Source organism: Salvelinus fontinalis, chromosome 13 (assembly GCF_029448725.1).
Source record: "Salvelinus fontinalis isolate EN_2023a chromosome 13, ASM2944872v1, whole genome shotgun sequence".
Classification (NCBI taxonomy): domain Eukaryota; kingdom Metazoa; phylum Chordata; class Actinopteri; order Salmoniformes; family Salmonidae; genus Salvelinus; species Salvelinus fontinalis.
In genome coordinates, this window is record NC_074677.1 from 37,195,422 (window position 1) to 37,214,035 (window position 18,614).

An 18,614-nucleotide genomic window follows, 5' to 3' on the forward strand; every position below is an offset into this window, starting at 1 on the left:
GAAGGACAATGTTTCCCTTTGCAAGGACCAGACTAACCATACACAAGAGAAAAGTGTGTGGGCATACATTGGGCTCATCATTCCCTACACATAGCAAGTGAAGGCCCAGAGCAGCTAGCTCTTAGAAACACTAATGATGAGACTCAGAGAGTGAAAGTCACAGACAGTTTCAATTCTCCAACACACAGAGGTCACAGCTAGCATTGCCAGTGGCCCATAAGTTAACATACATAAATACACAAGTTAACCACATTTCAATTTGAAAAAGGCAAGGCCTGCGTAAGGGTCAACAAAACAAATTAAAGGATCTGTAGTGGTAAAATAGTTAAATGTTTTAATATTCTACATAACATAATAATTGTGTGACATTTTATAAAAAATATCATGGGGAAACATGTTCCAAACAAAAATTGTATGGTTTAAAAACATCACTCTCAATAGAATAGGCCTAGTTTATCTTCCAGCAGAGTTGAGTTCGCACTCAATAAGGCCTTTATCACCAGAACAAGGAAGTGTTTTTACGCATGATTCTGTAGAGGTTTCTAGAGTGTGAGGATATTTCCCGGTAGGGTTTTTTTGTATTGTTTTTATTAGGGATCCCCATTAGCTGCAGCCAAGGCAGCAGCTACTCTTCCTGGGGTCCAAACACATTAAGGCACTTACATCACAAATAAAACCAAAGATAAAACGGTACATCATATAACATTATTACTCCACTACATATCTAGAATACAAAATGTTTAACACCACCATACAACAATATTACAATGTGCATGTGTGTAGAGTGCGTGTGCTAGTGTGTGCATGCGTATGTGTGTGTTAATTATTCTCACATCATGCATTTTCAATATGCTTTGACATACTGAACATGTAGCACTGATGACGAACATGAGCTGCCCTTCTCTCTGTATCTCTGTCCTCTGTCCTCTGTCCTAGCACTGTGTGATGAACATGAGCTGCCCTACTCTCTGTATCTCTGTCCTCTGTCCTAGCACTGTGTGATGCAAATGAGGATTTACAACTTGTTCACTGTTTATGATTGATTTGAATACGAGTGTGGGCACAACAAGACAGAGTTTTGGTTTCAAACAAACGTTCTGAGCATGTTCATAACTCTCTTGAAAGATCATCACAAAGATAAACAATATATTCCTGAAATTGGTGGCTGGTGGGTTATAGCACACATTTCCTTTGTCAACTGAGATAGGAATAATAGTGTAACACAGCTACAAAAAGTGCTGTTGCCAATATGCTAATACCACTGCCTCTTCAAAACAAATCACATTTCTTCTTTCTGATAGGTTGTTTCATCAAATTTACTCTCAAAGCTCAAAAACAGCTATGATTTCATTTCAGACCATCCAGTGTTCCATGACAACAGATGTATGACAGGTAGAATAATGCATGAATCACATGAATACTGAATTTATTAGTCAACGGTATACAAATATACAACTGCTGCTAAAAAGGTGGTAATGGAAATGGCTTTAAATAGTACATGGGTGAAGTTTGAAGAACAGACGTAGTAGGCCGATGGAAGTCAGTCATGAATATTTGACAGTCAGTATATAGATGGACATATGACTCATAGCCCATGTGAGTGAACATGAGGTCAAGACCAACATTTTTAAGTACTTCAGTTAGGCCTACTTATTCAGTATCAAAATGAAGAGAGCCAGCTAAGTATCAAATTCTCATAGCATTACTGAAAACAAAACCCCTCCTATACTAATCGGTATCCATTCTGGCATGGAAAACTGCAGCAGAAAAAGAGGTTGCCTTTTTAATCTTCCCCAATACGTTAGTGACCCACACTGCAGTACAATTAGCTTTTTGTTCGTGTCAGACCTTCTCTTCTACATAGAATTAACTTCCTCTTCTCAGCACTTCTGGGAAACGTTGTTGTCAGTTCCTCACAACAACCGTACCAAAAGCAAGAAAAAGGGTGTTGTCTATAGCTGTGGTAAATTAAGGTTGTGTTGCTAAATGAACGTGGTCAGAAGAGCAGTGATACATTTTCCATGCCTAAAAATGTATGTTCCCCGATGCATTGTGTGTGACATAAACTGATTGACACAGGTCACAATGCTGGAATCTACATGAGGATAAAGACAGTGCTTTGTACAAAGAATCTTTAGTCACAGTCAGGGGACATAAAAATAGTTCAGATGTTTCTGTATTGAGCTACCATGTTTTAATGTATCACTGATGGTTCTGTTTATAAACTATGAAATCAACATTGATAGAGAACAGCAACATTCTATTGCTGAGGCCATGGTTGAACCTAAAGTCACATAAAAATACACCAACCATTATTACCAACCAAATATTTCTAAGGTTACTAACCAACTAAGGCAACTAGTCTACATATGTGTGCAGAATAATTGTATTATATTGATTTGTCTATAAGTACAAGGTGCAACAGTACAGTATGTTAATCTGCGTAGTTCCCTGTCCCCTAGGCATGGAGGAGACGTTGGTTTGTTCTTCAAAGAGGACGTATGAGTGGGAACCCAGATGTGTTGGAGTACTACCGAAACAAGACCTCAAAGAAGCCCATCCGCACCATCGACCTGAGAGAGTGTGAGGTGCAGATGCAGACAGAGCAACGCCTGGTCAAGAGGGAGTTCCAGAACCAGCACCTCTTCGTTGTCAAGACGTCGTCTCGCATGTTCTACCTGGTGGCCAAGACTGAGGAGGAGATGAACATTTGGGTCAGTCAGATCAGGGAGATCTGTCACTTTGGACCTCTGAGTATGGATGATGGGACAGGTAAGGAACTCGCACAGAGACGCAGTTCATTACAGTCACAGTTTAAGCGCCTTGGGTGTGAGAAATGCGCTTTACAAATTAAATGAATTATTAGTATTAGTTCCAAAATCACATTTATGTGTTCAATTTCAACAAAGAATATAGAGAAACAGTTTGGTATTCAACTATTGTTGGAGGCTTTCATCCTATGACAGAGTAGTCATGTAGGCATGTTAAGGAAGGATATATAAAATCAAGACTGAGATAACATACCATTTACGTGGTAATCTGATGATGATTGGTAAGTCAAGGAAAGGACCATATTAATTTGTCATGTGCAGTTTTGCATTGCATTTAAAGGAGATGTTTCAATCATTACTGCTGCAGGACAAGTGTTATACTGCCTCTAAAGTTTTGGGCCGATAAAGTTATTGGGCTCAAGAAATGTACTGATGTCACTTATGCAATGACATTGAAATACATACGATTTTTTGATGGTAAACAATTTTATGAATAGTATGAGCAGAATATATTTTATTTAACCTTTATTTAACCAGGAAAGGCTCTGGAGGTTATAACCTGTTTTGCAAAGGGACCCTGATGTACAGTGCATTCAGAAAGTATTCAGATTACATAGTTTTTTACCCTCATAAATCTGAACGCAATACCCCATAATGACAAATAAAAACTGTTTCTTATACATTTTTGCAAATGTATTAAAAATAAAAACGGAAATATTACATTTACATATGTATTTAGACCCTTCCTTTACTCAGTACTTTGTTGACGCACTTTTGGCATTGATTAAAGCCTCAGGTCTTTTGGGGTATGACGCTACAAGCTTGGCACATCTGTATTTGGGGAGTTTCTCCCATTCTTCTTTGCAGATCCCTTTCAAGTTCTGTCAGGTTGGATGTGGAGCGTCGCTGCACAGCAATTTTCAGGTCTCTCCAGAGATGCTCGATCAGGGTTCAAGTCTGGGCTCTGGCTGGGCCACTCAAGGACATTCAGAGACTTGTCCCGAAGCCACTCCTAGGTTGTCTTGGCTGTGTGTTTAGGGTCATTGTCCTGTTGGTAGGTGAACCTTCGCCTCAGGCTGAGGTCCTGAGTGCTCTGGAGCAGGTTTTCATCAAGGATCTCTCTGTACTTTGCTTCGTTCATCTGTCCGTCGATCCTGACTAGTCTCCGAGTCCCTACTGCTGAAAAACATCCTCACAGCATGATGCTGCCACGATCATGCTTCACCATAGGGATGGTGCCAGGTTTCCTCCAGATGTGACACTTGGCATTCAGGCCAAAGAGTTGAATCTTTGTTTCATCCGACCAGAGAATCTTGTTTCTCATGTTCTGAGAGTCCTTAAGGTGCCTTTTTGCAAAATCCAAGCAGGCTGTCATGTGCCTTTTACTGAGGAGTTGTTTCCGTCTGGCCACTCTACCATAAAGGTCTGAATGGTGGAGTGCTGCAGAGATGGTTGTCATTCTGGAAGGTTCTCCCATCTCCACAGTGGAACTCCGGAGCTCTGTCAGAGAGACCATTGGGTTCTTGGTCAGCTCTTTGACCAAGTCCCTTCTCCCTCGATTGCTCAGTTTGGCAGGTTTGGTGGTTCCAAACTTCTTCCATTGGAGGCCACTGTGTTCTTGGGGACCTTCAATGATGCAGAGATTTTTTGGTACCCTTTTCCAGATCTCTGCCTTGACACAATCCTGTCACGGAGCTCTATGGACAATTCCTTCGACCTCATGGCTTGGTTTTTGCTCTGCATGCACGGTCATCTGTGAGACCTTATATAGATAGGTGTGTCCCATTCCAAATGATGTCCAATCAATAGAATTTACATCAGGTGGACTCCAATCAAGTTGTAGAAACATCTCATGGATCAGTGGCAATTTTAGCATGTATATCTTGGTGGGGCAAACTCCCCACATTGCTACACAGCACAACACAACACTAAACAATAGATTAATTGCACTATAACGGTGACAAATGGTGCCAACAAACTGTTAGGGCCTACATAAAGATGTCCCAATCTTTTCAGCAACATGTAGTGAATCCTTATCACTGCTACACCTGGCTATCATCGGAGCCTTTTCTGGCAGTGAAACAGTTCATTCAGATTCATTTACAGTCTTTAAAAAAACATAGCTGATATGACTGATTTGCTTAAACAAATGTGGTTTCTACCGACAATTGAGATGTACAAACTATGGCATAAGGGGACGAGGAGCGGATAAGAGTGAATCCGTAATTTGGATTAAGACATTAATGAGCGAGCTAGGACGAAGGTAGTCAATATAAAAAAAATGTTCAGCACTTTTGAAATGTACAGTGACAGAATTCTGAACGTGGGCCATTCTTACAATATTCTCCCTGTACACCAAGTCAGAACCGTAGGATAAGGAAAGTGGGCATATAAGCAGACAATGAAAACTCTTACAATATTCAATGATTACATTTCTCTAAAACAGGCTATAGGCTACATGTGTACCACCAAATCAGAATAGTAGGCTAAATTATGAGGGGGAAAGGGACCAAACCCTCCCCTAACCCGGACGTCGCTGGGCCAATTGTGTGCCGCCTCATGGGTCTCCCGGTCACAGCCGGCTGTGACACAGCCTGGGATCGAACCCGGGGCTGCAGTGGCGCCTTAGCACTCATTGTTTAATTTGTGATTTCCAATTTGTTGTGTAATGTTTATGTCCAATGGCTGATGAGCACTGAAACGTTTTATCTATATTTTCTCTTCATATGACAAGGATTGAAAAGGATTTGCCAGTAGATTGCCGACTTGATGCATGATGATCACTTCTTTTTGAAAGAATGATGTTGATATGATCAGTCTAATCAAAGCTGCGGTAGTAATATCTGTGGCCAATGACTTTGAGCCTTCTTGGATGGGCACTTCTAATTTAAGTTGATGGCAGCACCCAAGGGGCTTGAATGTTCGAGCTCTAACCGTACATTTTGCAGTGACGTAGTGTCTCAAGAAAGCAAAAAAGAGACGTTTGTCCGTGGCTTTATTAACGCAATTATTTATTTATTTTACATCATTTGCAAACTGACATGTTACATGTTTTTAATGCCAAAATAACATGCAAAACAAGCACACAAAAATAAAAGATATATCTTTTTTTTATAGCTAAACAGGTGTGGCACAAAACAGGTGGGGTTCTGCCCTACCTGCCATGAATGACACGTCACCGCTGTCAAGGATGATCAATGGAAACAGGATGCACCTGAGCTCAATTTCGAGTCTCATAGCAAAGGGTCTGAATACTTATGTAAATAAGGTATTTCAGCTTTTATTTTTAATAAATTTGCAAAACATTTCTATTTTTTTTCTCGCTTCAACATTATGGACTATTGTGTGTAGATCTTTTTATTTATTTATTTTCTATTTCACCTTTATTTAACCAGGTAGGCTAGTTGAGAACAAGTTCTCATTTACAATTGCGACCTGGCCAAGATAAAGCAAAGCAGTTCGACACATACAACAACACAGAGTTACACATGGAGTAAAACAAACATACAGTCAATAATACAGTAGAAAAATAAGTCTGTATACAATGTGAGATGAGGATATTTTTATTTAATCCATTTTAGAATAAGGCTGTAAACTAGCAAAATGTGGAAAAGTGAAGGGTCTGAGTACTTTCCGAATGCACTGACACGCATGGGCAGCACACACAGCTTTGTCATTATGGGGTATTGTGTGTAGATTGGTGAGAATTTTTTTAAATAATGATGTAATGTAACAAAATGTGGAAAGGGGAAGGAATGTGAAAAATGTCCCAATGCACTGTACATGCACACTAAATGATAGAAACACAAAGATGTATGCACACACACACCACACACAAACTCACAAGTAAGAATGCACTCACACATGCATACACGCACGCACTCACCTACCTCAATGTTGTAGCAATAATCAAATCATTTTGCAGAGATTCTGAGTGCTACAGTTTTTTTTCCATCACTTTGATGCATTTTCCCCTAGTGTGTGGTACATTTTCCCCTAGTGTGTGGTACATTTTTCACTAGTGTGTGGTACATTCTTCACTAGTGTGGGGTACAACTCTTTGTACAACAATCTAAACAGATAATCAAAATGACTCATGTTTCAAAACTCATTTTCAGTTGACTAAGTACAGATGTAGGATCTTAATTTGATCACCCTGTTGCAGGATCTTTCCTACAATGCAGGACGTTTATTTCGTGTATTTGAGTTTTAAAAAGGCTTCTGAAATTTGTAACTTCCACTTAGAAATTTCTGACTTGATTTTCCCTTAAGAAAAATGTATCAACCCCTACAAAGATGTTCATTAATTATAATCTACATACCAATTCACATTTTCTGTTGCTAAATAATTATTTTCCTAATGTAGCAAATTGGCTCAAATTAAGATCCTACATCTGTACAACAAACAAATTCACAAAGTCACTTGTTCACTGCACCAAATAACTCTTTCAAAATTCAAGTATTTTCTTTTTCTTTTTTTTTATGCAATATTCACATAACTTTTTATATGATTGTCTTGTCATTTGTTAACAGTACATTTAACTGTCACTTAATCAAATGTCTCAAAACAGATAACTACTGTACTGAACCAAAATAATACAGTGCCTATTTTACATACACTGAACAAAAATATAAACGCAACATGTAAAGTTTTGGTCCCATGTTTCATGAGCTGAAATAAAATACCCCAGAAATGATCCATACGCACAAAAACATTTTTCTCAAATTTTGTGGACAAATTTGTTTACATCCCTGTTAGTGACCATTTCTCATTTGCCAAGATAATCCATCCACCTGACAGGTGTGGCATGTCAAGAAGCTAAAATGTGCAGTTTTGGTACACAACACCATAGATGTCTGAAGTTTTGAGTGGAGTGTGTAATTGGCATGCTGACTACAGGAATGTCCACCAGAGCTGTTGCCAAATAATTGAATGTTAATTTCTCTACCATAAGCCGCCTCTAACATCGATTTAGAGAATTTGGCAGTACGTCAAACCAGCTCACAACCACAGACCACGTGTAACCACGCCAGCCCAGGATCTCCATATCCAGCTTCTTCCCCTGTGAGATCGTTTGAGACTAGCCAACCGGACAGCTGATGAAACTGTGGGTTTGCACAACCGAAGGATTTCTGCACAAACTGTCAGAAGCCGTCTCAGGGATGCTCATCTGCGTGCTCGTCGTCCTCACCAGGGTTTTGACCTGACTTTAGTTTGGCGTCGTAACTGACTTCAGTGGGCAAAATCTCATCTTAGATGGCCACTGGCACACTGGAGAAGTGTGCTCTTCACGGATGAATCCTGGTTTCAATTGTACCTGGCAGATAGCGTGTATGGCCTTGTGTGGCCGAACTATTTGCTAATGTCAACGTTGTGAACAGAGTGCCACATGATGGAGGTGGGTTTATGGTATGAGCAGGCATAAGCTACGGACAATGAACACAATTGCATTTTATAGATGGAGATACCGTGATGAGATTCTGAGGCCCATTGTCATGCCATTCATCCACCACCATCACCTCATGTTTTAGCATGATAATGCACTGCCCCATGTCGCAAGGATCTATACACAATTCCTAGAAGCTGAAAATGTCCCAGTTCTTCCATGGTCTGCATACTCACCAGACATGTCACCCATTGAGCATGTTTGGGATGCTCTGGATCAACATGTACAACAGCGTGTAACAGTTCCCGCCAATATCCAGCAACTTCGCACAGCCATTGAAGAGGAGTGGAACAGCATTCCACATGCCACAATCAACAGCCTGATTAACCTTATGCGAAGGAGATGTGTCTCGCTGCATGAGGCAAATGGTGGTCAAACCAGATACTGCCTGGTTTTCTGATCCACGCCCCTTCCTTTTTTAAGGTGTCTGTGACCAACAGATGTATATCTGTATTCCCAGTCATGTGAAATCCGTAGATTAGGGCCTCATTTATTTATTTCAATTGACTGATTTCCTTATTTGAACTGCAACTTAATAAAATCTTTGAAATTGTTGCATGTTGCATTTATATTTTTGTTCAGTGTATATAGCTCAGCACTGTACAAATCTATATTTGTGCACAGTTATGAACTTGAAAATGTATTAATAAACCAATTAGGCACATTTGGGCAGTCTTGATACAACATTTTGAACAGCAATGCAATGGTTCATTGCATCAGTCTAAAACTTTGCACATAAGCTGCTGCCATCTAGTGGCCAAAATCGAAATTGTGCCTCACCGGCAATAGTACATTGTGACCTCTCTCTTGTATTTCAAAGATGATGGTACAAAAAAAATATGTTTTTTTCTTTGTATTATCTTTTACCAGATCTAATGTGTTAAATTCTCCTACATTAATTTCACATTTCCACAAACATCAAAGTGTTTCCTTTCAAATGATATCAATAATATGCATATCCTTGCTTCAGGTCCTGAGCTACAGGCATTTAGATTTAGATGTCATTTTAGGCAAACATTTATAAAAAAGGGTCAGATCCTTAAGTTAACAACCCAAATAACACTAAATAAGTAATCCAAACACAATCTATCCATATATACACCACAAATATGTACTAAGAATGATATGTACAGCAGTAGATTTATTACAGTGAGCTATGTCAAGAATCCAGCATATAAATAGACAGTATGTATAAACAGTATAACAAAAATACAATGTACAGTAGTAGGTACAGTTTATTAGAATGAGTTATGTAGAGAATAATGTATTTAAATACACAGAGTGAAAAACAGTATAAAAGAAACCGGACGTGTCCAGTCAATGCACTGCTGAAATACCTGGATGGTATATAACAACATATTCTACTCATTATCTGAAATACACTGTAAACTGATGGATTTTGTTAAGCAGAGAGATATGTGATAATGTATCAGTTGAAAAGTCACATAGAAAAGGTGTATCAGGTATGTAAGACCAAGATGAAGACACGTCAAATTAACAATGGTTTAATAATCCAACAAGAGCAGGCAATAGACAGTTCAAGGCAGGCAGGGGTCATTGAACCAGAGGTAGGGCAACGGTACCGGACGGCAGGCGGGCTCAGAGTCAGGACAGGCAAGGGTCAAAACCAGGAGGGCAAGAAAAAGAGAAACTGGGAAAAGCAGAAGCTGAGAACAAAAATGCTGGACTTGACAAACAAGACAAACTGGCAACAGACAAACAGAGAACACAGGTATAAATACACAGGGGATAATGGGGAAGATGGGCGACACCTGGAGGGGGGTGGAGACAATCACAAAGACAGGTGTGACAAGGTGATATACACCAATAACCTTTTACTAATTATATTTAATAAAAAATGGTTTGAGATTAACTACAACATTTTGAAAAGACACCACTTACATCTGAAAAATGTGCCAAAGTGACATATTTTTTTTATTTTTTTTATTACAAACATATAGTAAAGCGTTACTAGCTATCTTTCTCTGTGAAACTCATAGTGCCATAGACATTACAACTCTCTACAGGCATGGAAGTTCAGCCAGGGTGATGCTTGAACAGTTGGAGGTGGATGCTTGAACACTTAGAAACCATGCTCTCTTGCCTTCATGTCTTTTCCACAGTTCTCCCCCTGGTTTGGAGTTAATAATAGTTGGCAGTTGGAACATTTAGTAAAACAGTGTTGTCTGTGTGGAGCAGATAGGGCAGACTACATGATATCCAGACAAAGATAAGAGATTATAGCCCAGAGGAACAGTAGCAAACCCCAGGTTTACACATAACTGGGAAAGATAACACAATGTGAGACATTAGGTCAATGAAATTCTGAACTTGTTGACTATTCATTACACAAAAAAAGAAGAAAATACTAAATGTATGAATGTGAACGTAATTCAATCCACACACTGTGATAAATCCATTGTGAAAGAAACACACAAGAGATACTGCCACAATTGTTTAGTTTTATCTGCTGTTTCATGTGCTGAAAAAATAAGAAGTTTAGGCTCTTCCTGATGTTACAGTATGAGTCTTATAAATACATAACTAATTAGAGCATTCAGTATTCATTTTTTCACAGTGCATCTCATTGTCTATAGAAATATAAATATACAAAGCGTTTATAGATCAAACCCATGTTATCTCCCCCATACTGTACTAGGTCTTTATAACTATAATGAACTCAGTTACTGAAAGCCAAGCAGAGATGATTGCCAATGATTAAGTGAAATACTACTTAACGGGCCCTTCGGTACGCTCCATGTCAGAGATGGAAGGCGGGGTACAATTGTACTTCGATGGATCCCTTGACCCAGCCTGTACTCCTTGGAGCTAACCGCGTTTGAGACGATGTACGGCAGCCAGGAGCAAAAACTCCCTATTAGTTGGGCCCAATGGAGAAATCCTGGGAGGACCAATGATGATAACATGGATGTTTCCCCTTATATCCTGACCATATAGATCTCACGCTCCTGTCTGCATGTCTCACTGCTCAACTAAAACCATTTTATAAGAAAACAAATAGTTATAGCTGTGTTCCACTAGTCAGCACCTTGCCTCAAACATTTTCAGTAGAAAACTCAAAAACACAACTATAAAGCGCATTCGGAAATTATTCAGACCCCTTGACAATTTCCACATTTTGTTACTTTACAGCCTTGTTCTAAAATTGATTAAATAGTTTTTTCCCCCTCATCAATCTACACACAATACCCCATAATGACAAAGCAAAAACAGGTTTTTAGACATTTTGAAATATCACATTTACATAAGTATTCAGACCCTTTACTCAGTAGTTTGTTGAAGCACCTTTGGCAGCGATTACAGCCTTGAGTCTTCTTGGGCATGATGCTACAAGCTTGGCACACCTGTATTTGGGGAGTTTCTCCCATTATTCTCTGCAGATCCTCTCAATCTTTGTCAGGTTGGATGGGGAGCGTCGCTGCACAGCTATTTTCAGGTCTCTCCAGAGATGTTCGATCAGGTTCAAGCCCGGGCTCTGGCTGGGCCACTCGAGGACATTCAGAGCCTTGTCCCGAAGCCACTTCTGCATTGTCTTGGCTCTGTGCTTAGGGTCGTTGTCCTGTTGGAAGGTGAACATTCATCCCAGTCTGAGGTCCTGAGCGAGCTGGAACAGGTTTTCATTAAGGATCTCTCTGTGCTTTTCTCCGTTCATCTTTCCTTTGATCCTGACTAGTCTCCCAGTCCCTGCATTTGAAAAACATATCCACAGCATGATGCTGCAACCACAATGCTTCACCATAGGGATGGTATCATGTTTCCTCCAGACATGATGCTTAGCATTCAGGCGAAAGAGTTCAATCTTGGTTTCATCAGACCAGAGAATCTTGTTTCTCATGGTCTGAGAGTCCTTTAGGTGCCATTTGGCAAACTCCGAGCAGGCTGTCATGTGCCTTTTACTGAGGAGTGGCTTCCGGCTGGCCACTCTACCATAAAGGCCTGATTGGCGGAGTGCTGCAGAGATGGTTGTCCTTCTGGAAAGTTATCCCATCTCCACAGAGGAACTCTGGAGCTCTGTCAGAGTGACCATCAGGTTCTTGGTACCTACTTGACCAAGGCCCTTCTCCCTCGATTGCTCAGTTTGGCCGGGCGGCCAGCTCTAGGAAGAGTCTTGGTGGTTCCAAACTTTTTAAATTTAAGAACGACGGAGGCCATTGTGTTCTTGGGGACCTTCAATGCTGCCGACATTTTTTGGTACCCTTCCCCAGATTTATGCCTCGACACAATCCTGTCTCAGAGCTCTACGGACAATTTCTTCTACCTCATGGTTTGGTTTTTGCTCTGACATCCACTGTCAACTCTGGGACCTAATTTAGACTGGTGTGTGCCTTCCAAATCATGTCCAATAAATTGAATTTACCACATTTGGACTCCAATCAAGTTTAAGAAACATCTCAAGGATGATAAATGGAAACAGGATGCACCTGAGCTCAATTTCGAGTCTCATAATAAAGGGTCTGAATACTTATGTAAATAAGGTATTTCTGTTTCTAATTTTTTGTAAATTTGCTAAAAATTCAAAACCTGTTTTTGCTTCGTCATTAAGGACTATTGTGTGTAGATTGATGAGGACATTTTTATTTAATCCATTTTAGAATAAGGCTGTAAACTAACTAAATGTGGAAAAGTTAAGGGTCTGAGTACTTTCCGAATGCGCTGTACAGACACAAAATATGTATATGGTTTGGAGAAGTTAAGAATGGTCTTTCTTTTTTTCCAAATTTAAACTGCCTGTTCTTTTTTCTTCTCATTCTTATGTTTTATGGTGCTGGTGAGATAATGTTTATATGCATGTCACATGTTTATACAACATACAACATGTTTATACATACACAGGTGTTGTGATTATATTGTACCATAGTGGATGTTCGTTTAGCAGAGGGGCTGCTCAGTCTGCATAGCTATATGGTAGGGGCTTTGTTTAGGGTAAAGGGGCATGGACAAGAGCAAAAGCATTTAAAGCACTGCTCAAATTCATTCCACTGCCACCTGCTGGAGATCATTGACAACTACGTCTCAGAGATCACATTTGTCAAGAGACAGATCAGGATTCCTGTTTGACTCTGGCCTAATGAATGTAACATTATCCTGAGCCAGCTCAGAACTAATGTAGAAACTATGGATTTCTTCTCTCTTTTCTCTCTATTCCTTATATTATCTCTCTCTTGCTCTCTCCCCACATATCTGTTTTTTTCAGAATCAGAGGAAGGTTTTTCGCACAACCCAACCTCCCAGCAGCCTTCACCTGCTCTCTCCCGAAATATGTCATTCACTTCCAACCATGACTTCATGGCCTATGGCAACAGCAGAGTTGAGATGCCCAGCCTGATGAATCCCAACCATCCAATGGACTACCTCTTCCTCTCACAGTGTGAGACAGGGAGGTTCAGCATCTTTAGGTACGTAGCCTATACCTCTTAAACCTCAAACTGGACACCATATCCACACATTGTTTTAATGATGATAAACAATAAGCACTGTATTTCCCTTTTTCTTTATTTTATAGATGTGACAGCTTTTCAAACTCTGAGCGATCTCTGGAACAAAATTCATCAGACGCTACTACAGAAGATGTCTTCTCTTCACCTGATCCTTCTCGGTCTCCCTTTCCCCACACTGGACCATCTCTGTCCCCCTTCCCCCACATAAGGATGCATGACCCCCCTTCCAGCGCCCCATGTGGCCCCACGTCATCCTCGAACTCTCCTCGAACTCTCAACCGTACACCCGACATCTTCCAGTTTGATAAGCCATATTCTTCTGCCATATTGGAGGTAACAACTGATGGACTAACTCCCCCTCCTCTGCCCCCCAAGTCTATCCACCTCTCAGAGCACCTTAGTGATGAGGGCTCCTATAGGCCTCTGGGTGGGGTTGGGCAGCAGCTCACAGGCCAACCTGCACTCATCCCCCGGAGGATCTCTCTGTCAGGCCTGCCAGACCACTTCAGAAGAGGTACAGTATATAACCAGCAGAGTCCTTCAGTCTAGGCCCTTCATACCTGGCTCCATAAACTGGTATATATTATACGGTATATGTAATATATACAGTCAGCACATGTATTGATTCTGACCAATCATGTTTCCAACCACACAGTGTCATTTTTTCTGTTATATAACATCACAACCGCCTTCATCAGTGATATTTCTGTCTAATCTAGAAGACATTGAGGGGAGTGCACTGAGGAGCAGGAACAAAAGGCTCAGTCTTAATTTGGTAAGAACACATGTACTTGCAATCGATGGGAACTGATGGGCATTTCCAATACTACAAAATGTTTTGGACATAATGTTGTTGGACAGTTCATAGAAGGTAATAATTAATAATAATTGTCAACTGTAATTTTTTGCCTTCTTGAATGTCAAACAACAATACAGGATTTACAAGTGACCTTTCTACATCATTATAAGCCATGGTCTACTACACATTTCCAAGTTGGTCTGGTCTTGTTGTCTTTTTGCAGCCACGTTTCATTGCCACTCAAAGTCCAAACTGCCATGAGGACTCATACGTGCCCATGGCCTCTCCACCTGTCTGTGTTGGTGAAGATGTATCGGACGGCTACATCCCTATGAGCCCCACTACAATCAGCTTCCTCAAGGCTAATGGCAAAACAGAGGCCCCTCTCGCTCCCACCCCCTTTCCCACTGCAGGTCTACCTGGGGATTTAGAACCACCTCCAATCAACAGGGATCTCAAACCACGCAGGAGAGGTAATGAGCAAAAAGGAAGGAAAAAGTCCTGTCTAAAGGGCTACATAATCTATTCAATCATCGTACTCAGTAGAGGAAGCATAAAAAAATGCTTTCATAAACGTATTTTGCTGAAAGCAAAATTAATAAGGTTTTACATTCTATTGAACCTTGTGTCTCCCACAAGACCCACTATTGGATACATGTCTTCGTCTGTGAAAGTCTTCTTTCGGGACAGTATTTGCAGCATGGCTCTTTTTGAAATATTGCTATTTCAACACAAATGCCCTTTGTTTGGAGAAAAGTAGACCTGATCATTATTGTCCAATAGAGAATTTGAGGGTTGCTTGCCTCATCTCACCATGTTGTTTCTCTGGTTCGCAGCCCGGCCTCCACCACTGGACTTGAGGGGCCTGTCCACTATAAGAGAATGTCCAACTCATATGCCTCTGATCAGAACCATGACAGAGCCAGGGTGAGTCAGAGATATAACTATATCCACCCTGAACTCTCAGCTCTCTTTCTGTCCAAATTCTAAAATGAAAAAAGGAGGGAAAAATGGATTAATTTGTTTGTGTGTTGGTATGTTTGTTTGTGTTGTTCCCAGAAATGCACTGCAAGTCCTACTGGAGAGAAGACAAGGACAACTGGGAATTAAAGGAGACCAAGAAGCCAGCAGCATTCCAACAGTAAAGTTACCTTCTGCATGTATATTGACATCACAAATAGTTATACATATACACTTTTGTTTCCACAATCTACACAGAGAGAAAAAAGTACCCCAGTCACTGTATAGGTAGACTGCTTTCCATGAATAATTCAGCAGTTGTGTCTAAACTCAGAGTTCCAAACTGCCTAAAGCAAAGGAATAAAGGTTTGAGCATCACAATTATTAATTCATGTTTGCAGTACCAAGAAAGGCTTAAAATATGACAATTGATCTTCACCTGAAACTAGCGATACAAATGGAAAGTGTTCAGTATTGGTGGATCATATGACACCATATTCAGAGATGAATATGAAGTGAGCCTCATTGTAAATGAGATTACTTTAATTTCAGGAGTCAAGGCAGCTGTTCTTCTCTACAAACGAGGGAGCCACCCAGCCGTGGTTTAGGAGATCAAACCTTGACTACCTTTCACTGGATTTCAATTCCGCATCCCCGTCTCCTGTGCAAAAGGTAAGCTTGATTGAATAAATAGAGGTCAAATGGTGGGAATGGGTTTGTCTCCAAAGCAAGACATGGAATCAATTCAACCATTTAACGGCGTTAGAAGTGCCTGTCTTTCACTTTGAGCTGCCACTGGCAGCTTTAAGGACTTCAAATTACAGTCACCATCCACTGCAATTCCCTCTGGTCATTCTAGTGTGTGTGGGCAATTACTTTTTAATTGAAAAATCCCCTGTACAGTAATACAACTTTGTCTCTGCATGCTTAATTGATACGCATGATAGTAGACAGATTGGTGTCATACATTTTCATTATTGCTACTATTACCAATCTAGGGGAATAATCTGACATTTGTTGCTTTGCTCACTCTTATCGTTCAATCTCCAATTGAATGTGCCATGCGCCTGTATCTAGGCAACAGGTCCTTCGGTGACTCCTTATCTGTATTCTGTATGTGACATTTTCTTGAAGTGCCACTTTGCATTGACTCGTATGTTAGAAATCAAGCCAAATTATTGGTCTGTCACCGTCTGAGCAGCGGTGCAAAATAGGTTTTCATTTAAATAGTATTTGAAAACACACATACTGGTCAGACTTTAAAACAGTGAACAACATACAAAAATTGTATGTATCATTTCATTTGTTTGGTTTTATTGTCCCATCTTCCATCTGGATTCAATAGCCCAGAGGTAAACAATACATTACATTGTGGTTTTGGCTCAAATTCAAGTAAATGTGTGATAAGAATGAAATAGCACTTGCAGGGTGTAGCTGTGTCCATTTCCATGGTAATGAATCAGGCAGCTGCATACTGTGAGACAATAATGTCAGTGACTCATTGTTTTGGTGACAAGTCATTCACTCTCAATCTGCAAAAGACATAGCGAAAGGAATACTAATGCTTTCCTTCAGTCTGAAGCATAGGGGACATATTACATGCAACTAACTATAAGACTGCATTATATCCACTGAATAACTGACTAAACAGAATCAATTTAAAATAGATTTTCACTTTATGTAAAGGGGAGAAAGGTAATCTATGTACATTTACATTTTAGTCATTTAACAGATGCTCTTTTTCAGAGCAACTTACAGTGAGTGCATACCTTTTAGTGCTTTTTCATACTGGTCCCCGTGAGTATCAAACCCACAAAGTGCTCTGCTCCACCAACTGAGCCGCACGGGACCCGAAATGTAAGACTGATAGTTCCATTCTGGATACAGGTTTTGATTGAATAATGTAATTACCTTAGTTGACTGTACACCAACTCTGCTGGGATGTCTTCCAGAAGCCCCTCCTTGCTGATGAACACAGGGTGGACTATGTGCAGGTGGATGAGAAGAAGACTCAGGCCCTGCAGAACACTAAGATGGAGTGGAAGGATGTTCGGCAGTCTAAAGTGTAAATCGGTGGGGAAAAAACACGACTTTCCATTTCACAAAACAAGTGGAGCAAATGCAACATCACATACAAAATCTGTCATAAGAGATGGTAACTTACCTCAAAGAGAGCAGTTCTTCTTTCATGTACAAAATAAAAGCACTTTGAAATGCATCAGATATAAACATCTATGAGAGAAGAAAGTAGACAGTGTTGTCAAAGACAGTTTAAATAACTGATTTGTGGTCATCAAAATTCACTGTACAAATATGACATCAAAGTTACACTGTGAATGTCACTTTACCATATACTGTGTTACAGTGCTGTTTTTGTATTAAATGTTACTCAATAAAAAGGACACTGCTCATTTCTCATTCTTTTGCTGAAACAGATTGTATGGATTCTCAATACACAGGAATTCAAGTATTCTGTTTTTAGATGTACAATGGTCTGAGTATAAGAGTATGTTAAACCAAATGAGCAGGTGTACAGGTGTATATGTAGAAGTGCAAATGTAGACCTGGAATCCTAAAGACAAAGACATGCATTAATGCTTCTGCCCTGCACATTGCATTTGTTGTTTTTTTAAGTTCTGATGCCTTCCAGCCAGCAGGAAAAGCGCAATGCGATCTGTAGTCATGTAAATAGGGATTGAATGGAGTGGTACCATTCCAAAAAGTCATATGAACAGGATGAACATCTCAGACCTGATATTGTGTACCAGTACTGTGTTATTACTGTGTAAGCGGGTACCAATGACTCAAACCACAATACTTAACACCATCTCGATAGGTCAATCAGAAGAAAGCACAAATCACTGTGCGCCTATCCTAAAGTTGGTGAGGGTGGAGAACTACCTTACAATAAACAATCTCTTCACAAATGTCGGAAAAGCCATAGTCTTAACTAGATGTTTCTAAAGATGGAGTTGAACCCATTATTTTAGCACAAGCGGTACAATCTTCAGGTTGTGAGCTTTATTGTTTTAATGTATGCTTTACCATGTCCATGTAATGTATGCAAAGATGCACATTCAAGAATGTTTTCATGCTTTAATAAATCCCTTTTACCTTACATACAGTACATTTGTTGTCTTTATTAAGTCATCCACCGCTACAGTAGCAGGCTATACTA

At 40.1% G+C, this 18,614-nt stretch overlaps 1 protein-coding gene across 3 annotated transcripts in view; it reads left to right on the forward strand.

The window, feature by feature from the left end:
- gab3 (GRB2 associated binding protein 3) overlaps positions 1–18,554 on the forward strand; it is a 21,182-nt gene extending 2,628 nt beyond the window's left edge. Inside the window, exons 2-10 of one of the 3 annotated variants that reach the window (XM_055942714.1) lie at positions 2,463–2,772; positions 13,434–13,635; positions 13,743–14,191; positions 14,400–14,452; positions 14,700–14,949; positions 15,313–15,403; positions 15,536–15,617; positions 15,989–16,108; positions 17,389–18,554. In XM_055942714.1, the coding sequence (XP_055798689.1) occupies positions 2,463–2,772; positions 13,434–13,635; positions 13,743–14,191; positions 14,400–14,452; positions 14,700–14,949; positions 15,313–15,403; positions 15,536–15,617; positions 15,989–16,108; positions 17,389–17,505 (1,674 nt within the window). In that variant the 3' untranslated portion in view covers positions 17,506–18,554. Of the gene's footprint in view, positions 1–2,447; positions 2,773–13,433; positions 13,636–13,742; positions 14,192–14,396; positions 14,453–14,699; positions 14,950–15,312; positions 15,404–15,535; positions 15,618–15,988; positions 16,109–17,388 lie in introns of all 3 variants that reach the window. The other 2 variants (XM_055942715.1, XM_055942713.1) reach the window with 2 other exon arrangements.
- The last annotated feature ends 60 nt before the right edge of the window (positions 18,555–18,614 follow it).